This window comes from Antrostomus carolinensis, unplaced genomic scaffold (genome assembly GCF_000700745.2).
Source record: "Antrostomus carolinensis isolate BGI_N321 unplaced genomic scaffold, ASM70074v2 Scaffold56120, whole genome shotgun sequence".
Taxonomy (NCBI): Eukaryota; Metazoa; Chordata; class Aves; order Caprimulgiformes; family Caprimulgidae; genus Antrostomus; species Antrostomus carolinensis.
In genome coordinates this window covers 1-9482 of record NW_010291737.1, presented here as the reverse complement: position 1 = coordinate 9482, position 9482 = coordinate 1, and the positions used below count along the sequence as shown (strand labels likewise).

At 35.3% G+C, this 9482-nt stretch overlaps 1 protein-coding gene across 1 annotated transcript; it reads right to left on the bottom strand.

The window, feature by feature from the left end:
• Positions 1 to 73: 73 nt before the first annotated feature.
• Positions 74 to 9013, bottom strand: LOC104531703 (serine/threonine-protein kinase ATR-like; the record flags this gene model as incomplete). Its single annotated transcript, XM_010176692.1, has 9 exons — positions 74 to 174; positions 283 to 473; positions 2086 to 2238; positions 3057 to 3283; positions 3509 to 3703; positions 4993 to 5180; positions 5918 to 6807; positions 7377 to 7520; positions 8922 to 9013. Coding segments are annotated over 9 exons (2181 nt in total), but the record flags the coding sequence as incomplete, so codon positions are not given.
• Between the last annotated feature and the right edge of the window lie 469 nt (positions 9014 to 9482).

Genomic DNA, 9482 nt, shown 5'->3' with positions numbered 1-9482 from the left:
TCTGTGATTCTGTGAAAGTTGAACAAAAAGTTACTGACATTACTTTGCAATTTTCAAGATGCTATCAAAATACCTTCCAATATCGCCCGTCGTGAGAATCAATGAATCTTTAAGCTCATTATTTCTTGACATTTTGGCATTTGTATAGGCTTCTTTCATTCTTGAAACAAACAGCTGTAACACATGAAAACAAAACAAAACAAAATTTTAGAGTATTTTACATCAGTGAAACAAAAAACATAAGAAGTTAGGAAAAAAAAACAAAATTAAACATCAAATCACCTCTTTTATGAATCCTTCTTCAGAGTCTAAGGACTCTAGTATGTCCTTTATGCAGTCACTGAAAGCCACTCTTACATCTCTGTCTGGATCTTCCATTAGATTTAATAAAGACCCAACAAGAATCTTCACACTGGACTCATCAGTGTTAAAATCCAGATGTTTGCAAAGATGAGGTATATTTTCAATAAATGCTGGGTGGCACGATTTGGAGGGAGAAAGGTAAATATATTTTTAATGCTTTTAAAAAATCTATTGAAGTACACAAAACCAGTGATGCAAGTAAGCCATAAAGCATATTATATATTTTTTTCTCAAAATATTGTTAAACCAGAAAAGCTATTTAAAATTCTGATTGTATCAAGTATTATATTTCTAGATATAGACCAAAATTAATCCAAGGTAGTTAAAAAAGTACATCAGTGACAACATCAAACATTATCAGCAGTATCAACCAAAATACATTTCAAGCACCACCGTAGCTATAAGAAAAAGTAATATAGAAAAAAAGGAATGGATAAAAGTACATAAGTAGTGACTTTGTACCTCATATAGAAATGCAAAATGTTAATAAAGCTGAAGTCACATACCTAGCTTTACTGAACTGGGTTCTTTGTTCTCAAGGAGGATAAGAAATGGCTTGAAAACACAGGCTTGCACATAACAAGTTTTTTCATGAGCAGAAGTCACAGTAAGGCTGCTACACAAAATGTCATAAGTAACATGCTTAATAGCAGAGTCTGCTAAGGAAGGTCGGACACTGAATGCACCAGAAAGACAGCAAGACAATTTTCCAACTATAGCAGCACAAGCCTCCTTGACTAGCTCAGACTCATCTTTGATTTGATTTCTGAAATGGAAACAAAAATGAAACCATTTTAATAGATCATTGACCTAGAAATTTTTATTTCTACATTGTCCAAATTCTCTAACTATGCTAAAACTACTACTAGGGCAATTTACGGACCTGTCTCACCAAATTATTTTTTTCCTTTTCAGATTAACCTCAGGTTCTATTAAATGTCTGATGTAGCACTGGGCCTAACGAGTCCGGCACGTTATAAAGAATGAAGACTAGACACAACAGGACAGAAGACACCAAGACATACATACAAAAGGCAGAGAAATTGCAAAGATTTTAAGAGACATATGGATAAATATCTCATATATTTAACTGACAAAGGTATTTCCTTTTCCTTCCTTAGTTTAAATTAATTAGTTTGATGTGAGGTCTTCAATTAGTGAAGTAATCTGTGTACTGACATGGTAAGTGAATACTATCCTATCATATAGACATTGTCACTTGTGCCTATCCTCTTGATATCTTACAACTCTGGAATCGAGATCTAGCAAACTCTGGATGAAATACAAATGAATATTTATTATGGTGTCTATACTACATTTCTTATTTGTCTGTTTTTCTTCTTGCATGAAGACAGAAAAGCAGCATTAATACGTACAAAAGAGCTTTGGGAATCATACTGCAGGACTGCACACTTTGTGGATGAAGCAGGAGAGAGAATCCTTTAATACAAGTAGCCCGAATTACTTCATGGGGACTTTGTAGTGCCCAATGATAAATGGATTTTCTCCAATCCAGACAAATGTTTCTTGGGAAGAGAGAAAGAAGGAACACACAGTGTGACTGAGTTTGGGGTGCTAAAGAAAAAAACAAAATAAAGCAGATAATTACTTGATTTAAACTTTGCATATCATCAATCATCATAAGAGGACAAAGAAAGTAATTTTACTTTCCAACAATCATTCCAGAAAGTTATTAGGTTTTATATATTTTAACATACTTACAGAAACTCTGTGCAGTTTTTTGACTCAAAACCAGAGGATCAAACCCAAAAGCAGATGGCTTAAAAGAAGAATCATCAGGATGGCTGCAAATCCAGGGCAGAGACAGCAATCCACATAAATTATCAAGAATCTGATTGCTCAGTGGAATTTTCACTAGGGGGAAAATAAACATAACAACAAAAAACCTGATACTTTTACAGGTCTGTACAGCTTATAAAACAGATGCACATTTTATGTTCTTAATTTGCCACAAAATATTATTTTTTTCTATCAAAGGTTAGCAATACTCTTCCCACATGTTGATATCCTATATTTTAGACATATAATAATAAAAGACGTAGTGCTACATCAAAATAGTCTAAAAATTTAATTAAACAGTTAACAGCATGTAATACATGAGCAGCAGAATGAATGTAACTTCAGTATCTCTGGATTTGTACAAAGACTCTCAGGTGGACTTTGGGATGGCAAGTAAGCTGAACTCATAGTAATACCTTAGTCTTATTGGAGTCTGTCCTCCATCCTACTGGCTACTCTTAAAAAACCCACACAAGTACTTAGTATTTCTGGTACATTTCCTGCATGCTACTTTTTCTGAAGCCGCTCAGAAGCTTTGAAACCTTTTGAGTGAAACAGAGATAGCACAGCATGCTGCCTCTGTGAGCTTTCGAAGAAAACTGCTAAAGTTTGTTTCTTATGCATATTCACTATCCCCATGTAGTCTCTTGTTCAGATAAGAATCAACAGTACACACACAGACTCGTAAATCACATTCAAAAACGAATGCAAAGGAAGCTCTCTAAACAAAGAGGAATGCTCTTTTGTTTTTATTTAACCTTTTTGTACAGGAATTGGAGTTCTAACACAAGATCTATAATTTCAGTACCTCTAGCACAACAGATCATTTTAGTCAGATGCATTTCTAATTTACGAATCCAGTAAAAGACACGCTAGTTTAAAGGATTTCTCACCGTGTGCATACAGCAAAGCGTCGAAGATTTTCACTATTCTGTCAATCACTTGTTCCAGGTTAACAATCTGTGTAGCAGCCTCTAACAGGTTTGTGCAGACTTTCACTATTCTTGTGATAAAATCAGAGGAAATCCATGTGAACTGTATATTCACCACTGAATCTGAGGAGCTTTGGGTATTCTTACATGTGTCAAAGTTGCACGGATGAGTTACTTTATGATTTGTACTGTTAAAATAGAAATCATATGATTAGTGCAACAGACTATAAACATTTAATATTGTATTGCTTGTAAGCAAAGTTACTATGAAAATGTACCTCTTCAAAACATACAGGACTTATCCAATACCAATATCCAATCCTGATATCTGGACAAGCATTAAAGTAATCCACACAAATCATAATAAGTTACAAGAAACTAGTGGTCTCATGGTTTCACTTTGGTACCATTACCTGGTAGAATTTCTTGGGGGAGAACAATGAACTATGCACAAAGCAGCTAGTCGCAGAATTACAGCAATCCCTTCTACAGTCTGAAGAATATCTGCTGCCAGAATTTCTTTCTCAAGGATAAATATTAAGGATGCAGCCTTCTTTGTGATGGCATTCCATAGTGTGCTCTTCAATTTCATGTTTACAGGACTAAGTCTGCAATGGGACCATATTAATTATTTTCCAACACTTTTTTTTTTTTTTTTTCTCAGAGAAGACAAATCACCATAGCAAAACAAGAACTAATCCATGTTGGATACAGGATTAGGAAAATACCAAATAAAGCTTTAGCTTAAATGTGCTCTTTAGAAGAACAAGACGTATGCTGTACGACGCAAATCAAACTTACCTGAAAGGCTGCAAGGATATAACTCTACAATGCTTGGAAGGTCATGGTGACCAGAGTGGCACCTTATGACTATAAAAAGGCAAACATTACACCCATCTTCAAGAAAGGCAAAAAGGAGGATCCAAGGAAGTACAGGTCTGACAGCCTAATCTCAGTCTCTGGGAAGGTTATGGGAAAAGTCTTACTTGAACTCATTTCTAGCCACATAAGGGAGAAGAAGGTGACTGGGAACAGCCAGCACATATCTATGAAGGGGAAATCATGACAGAATAACTTGGTTCCTTTCTACAAGGAGACAGGTAACTCTGTGGATAAGAGGACAGCTGCCTATTCAGAGGACCTCAACTGGCTGGAAAACTAGGCTGACGAGAACCTCATGAAGGTCAGTAAGGACTTATAAAAATCCTGCAATTGGCACAAAAAACCCTGTGCAACAGAAAAGGCTGAGGACTGACTGCCTAGCAAACAGCTTTGGAGAAAATGACCCAGTGGACTTGTGGAAAAGTTGAATATAAGACAGTGTGGCAACCTTGCTGCAAAGAAAGTCAACTACATACTGTGCTGTAGTATCAAGAGTGAAGGCTTGATCATGTTTTCACTTATGAGCCCACACCTGGAGTGCAGCATGTTGGAGCGAGTTTTGAGTGCACAAATACAAGAAAAAGATCAACATGCTGGAACATTGTCCGCGATAATCAGGGAGCTAAAGCACAGCACAAGCAGAGGCTGAGAGAACTGGCTTTGTTCATCTGAGGACAACCTGACTTAACTAGAGCTGCTTTAAGCACATCCAGCATGACAGCATAGTCACATACGTGATTCTGTCATTCTATATGCAGTCTCTTAGCTTTTCTGTTTTCAGTGTGTAAAAATGAAAATAATTTGCATTGAACATATTAAAAATACAGTCTCTTCAACTAAAGTTTGTCTTAAAAAATCATCTGTAGATTCTGATCCTTTAAAATATCATTTAGATCTTTTCCCAGAAGATCTTTCAATGTGGCTGTTATGAAGAAACTGCCTCAAAAAGAGATGTCGTTTGTTATTATACACTAGCCAAATTACTATAAAGGTGGTTATTGAATAAGTGTCATACATTACTGATGTAGGCGATTTCTTTGGATGCTTCGTTGGTAAGCTTAGTCGTCGTCTTTTCTCTGGAATGTCATCACTGATGCTGCTCCACCCATCAGTATCAGAAGTATCCAGCTGGTTCTGATGAAGCTCCTGAAAGATTTCTTCCGTTTGTGTTTTTAATGCTGTATAAAGTGGACTCACCAGATACTGGGACAGACAAACAACAAAAGTACCATGATGTAAGCTACGCCTTACTTCCCAAAGACATGGTATTATTGTTGCTGACTTAAAATACAAAATTTCAAAATATTATGGTAACAAAGTCCTTAAAAACCTTTCTGGTCAAAAATCTTAATTAGCAGATGAAAACTCTCATAAGCAATGATGTTTCCTGTGCTCTTACCAGAGAAAATGCAGCTTGTACAGCTCTTTCCCAAATTACCTTGCTACCAAGGCCATCAAGACAGATACACTACGTTTAAGAAATAATAGATTTGATACTCCTGTAAGTGTACAGATTAGAGGGAACACTCAGCATATCAACATCTCCTTATTTTAATTCACATGTTTCTGTCTGCTTGTCCTCAACAAAAATTACTAAAAGCATAGGGTTAGAAAGTAAGAGCAGCCCAGACGAAGGGAAATTACTTGTAAAGCTGCCCTTATATGAGCATACTCTGTGCCTTACCTCCATTTTACACTATGATTAGACAGACCCTTGTGCCTGCATACCTTCTCCACAGTTTAATACATCTGAAAAACATAGGGTACAGCTACATCAAGCTAATTAAAGAACTCTGACCTGTGCGAATACGTGAAACAAGGAGTACCAATCTAATCACGCAACTAAAACCAGTATTTCCTAGACTTTCTCCTTTGCACAGATGTAGGTTTTTGTACATTATCTATTTGCATGATAAATAGAGATTTTAAAACTAACTTACCTCTTGTTCTTCCTGAGTTCCAAGCACATTCACAAAAATTCCGCATATGGTACTGATATGGGCTTTTCTTACTTGTAAGGCAGATTCATAGCCAGTTGGAACAAACTCCAGAAAATATTGCAGTATATGGCAAAAAACAGCTTTCAGCTTTTCAGACTGAAGACACCTAAACACATCACCTTCAAACAATGCACAGAGCTTCTCTAGTAGCATATTCAAGTAGACAGGTTCAATATTTTTGTAAGAATCTGCTTCAAAAGGCAGCAATGTCCTCACCAACAGTAAGAGTGGTTCTCCAAAGAGTTCTGATTCTTTAATATCCATTTCAAGTGCTGACTGTAGAATTCCAAAAAAGACTGCGAAGAAAACACTGGCCAGCTGTTCCGGAGGTCCTCCTAAGTGAATTAATTTTACTAAAAACTTCACCACCAAAACTTTAACATTTGGACTGCCATACTCCAACAGGGAGCAGCCTATCCCCCAAAGGATAATATCTTGTCTTACAAAAAACACATCTGCAACAATATCTGTCAGAACAGACATTAATATAACTTCCAAACATTCTACATTGGACATACCCATCAGCTGTAATGGTGCCAATCTTAAATATCCCATATTGTCACTTGTATTGCTTGAAAATCTCTTTACAGTCACTGGCCAGACCAGTCCATCTTCCCAGAGATGCTTTTGTGTATCTCTTTCGTGCAGGTAGATTAAGTCTTGGAAAAGCTGTAGCAAGTCTTTTGTTAGTACTTCAAAAATGGAGCAACTCTTCATTTTAAACAGAAGAAGTAAAGAGCAAATGACATCACAAATGTTCTTGTGCAATGTGTTGCAGTTTGGAGTTGCAGCAATCCGGAGAAGCCTTGTTATGATCCAGTTGCTAAATTCTAAGACAATAAAAAAGAAATGGCAAACAGAAAATTATTAACATAAAACCCAAAACCTGCTATTCAAGTACCTCCTTAGGAGCAGGGTGCTCATCAGAAAAAGAGAAGAAAACTCCTTGAGATAAATGCATTGTAGGCTTAGTAAACAGAAAGCCTTCACTAGGACGCTTCTTCAGCAGATCTTGTTGAAAAAGAGGAAAAGGAGGGGGGGCACATGGTGGGGCGCAGGGCGAAGAGAAAGACATTTTACACTAGATAGTGCCACAAATTTTTCTGTCAAAAACCCCTTAGACAATGAATATGTGTACAGGGTATCTCATCAACATGAACTGGGTAATGTCACTAAGCAGTGGTAATAAGTTCAAACTCTGTCCTGATAAATTGCCATTATCACAAGTGCAAATCAATTCACAATACTGTAAGTCTATAACATTTACTTACTTATAAATACACATCGATGAACTTACAAATCTGCCTTTTCCCCATTTTTGTTCTTTTGTATGATCCCATTGGCAGAAAATTTTAACGTTCCAAATACCAAGCTTTGACATAAACATTTTCAAACTCACCAATGCAACTGCATTCTGTTTCCTCCCGATTTCCATCCACATTTACAAACATAAGTGGGGAAGATTTCATGATATGTTGAATAAAATCAAGCAACATTACAGAACTGGGCTGTGAATCTGATTTCTTAATCAGTTCCAGAGCAACTTAAAAAAAAAATAGGACACATTTCTGAATTAGCATTGCAATAAATCAACTTCATAAATTTTGTTCACATCTAACAAGCAAGAAGAAACTTATTATATAAAATACTATGATATGGTATTAAACTTGTATATTTATCAATTGGGAGTGTGATTTATTAATCCATGAGGATGATTTTGTGCATATTGTAAACCCTCTACATGATACCAAATTGTATGAAGAAAAATATAAATTACTGTTTAAATATTAACATTCTCTTCAAATATTAACACATATTCATTAGCACTACATGTATTAACATTTAGTTAGTGCTACATCCCATTTTTTGATGAGTTATGAACAGCAAATAGTTAACATTTCAATTTTTAATCACAACATTTTCCCTAGCTTTATGATCTTGGTAGTAAAAAAAAATTAATATATCTATCTATCTATCTATCTATCTAAGAGTTGTTCTCTATCTCCAATAAACAGAAGTTTTCAAACAGGAAGTTCAATTTACTGAATTGGAAACTTTGGCAAAATACTAAACATATCTCATGTTGCTGTAGAGCTCCACTGAAACAAGTATCTGAATCACATCAGATTTATCCAAATTCCACACCATTAGTTAGCGCAAGAAGGAATCTATCTTGCATTCAGATAGCAATTAACCAGAAAAGTTACACAGTAATGATAAAACACAACACTTACATATTCAAAAACAGTATCTAAAACAGATTGGCTTTTTGAAATTTTTATTTTTGTAGCATTCCCTTCCAGGACTATAAGAGAATTAACAAACACCATCTGAAGAGTAACATGGGTACAATACTCAAAATTATCAATTCACTAGACAAAATATCAGTCTTGGTGAGACAGCTACATGAAACTATACCTTGGAAACTGTCAGTTACCTTTACTGTGATTCTCCTTGATGCAAATGTACAGATAACGACAAACAATAATTTTGTAGTCTGTGTATTTCAGAATTGTCAAAATGTTGTTAAAGTACTGTAAGAACTGGAACCTTAACATGATTTAAAGAGTACTAAAATAAGGCTTTGCTAGAACTCCAAAATTAAAAATAAAGCTGTTTACATCAAAGTATTTAAATTCTGAAAGACCCTGTGAGCATTACAGCTTGCAAGCTATGTTACTGAAATCACAATACTCCTGATTTTCAATGTTGTGAGCATCTCTATTCATACACCTCTGCCCTGCATTTCCCCTCTCCTTTTTTTCCCCTGTTACTTCACATCATGATAACAAATACTTAATAATGGAGATTATTTTTTAAAATCACAAATGGTATTGTATTCAACTACAAAATCTTTGTTGAGCAATGTAACTTTTCTTTTGGCAGGAATTACTTAAAGCATAAAGCAGATAATAATTTTAAAATATAGGGATGTAATACTTACCAACATCTACATCTGTAAGAATTCTGTCAATGAACTGGCAGAGTATTTGTCTCGGCTTCTGCACAACTGTATTGTATTCTTCTGGACCAGCACTAAAATTAAAAGTACATCATTTTGACGTTATCCATTTTAAAATACAAAATAATTATATTAAGTTTATTTCAACAATGTTAAACACTGAATTTTTTTTCTTCTAGAATTCTTCAGAAATAAACACAAATCAGTTTCTTGTTTTAGTGACCAGCATGTTGCCTATTCCTCTTTCTTATTTTTCAGAAATACAAAGTTTTATGAAGTGCTGAAGATCATTTAATTTTGTTATGCAATTATATCTGATATATACTAAATCCACACCTGAGACATTATGGGATTTATCCACATGCTGCTACCAAGGGACAAACTGGCTTTGGTACAGCAAAAACAAAAAATAAAACTAATAACCCGTTTCACTTTTGGAATTAACCAAAACTATTCAACGGATCAGCTGCCAATACCCTGGGGAAGAGGCGTCAGTAGCAACTGCTCAGGTGACTTGCTGATAAATTGAGGAAGTGTGGACTG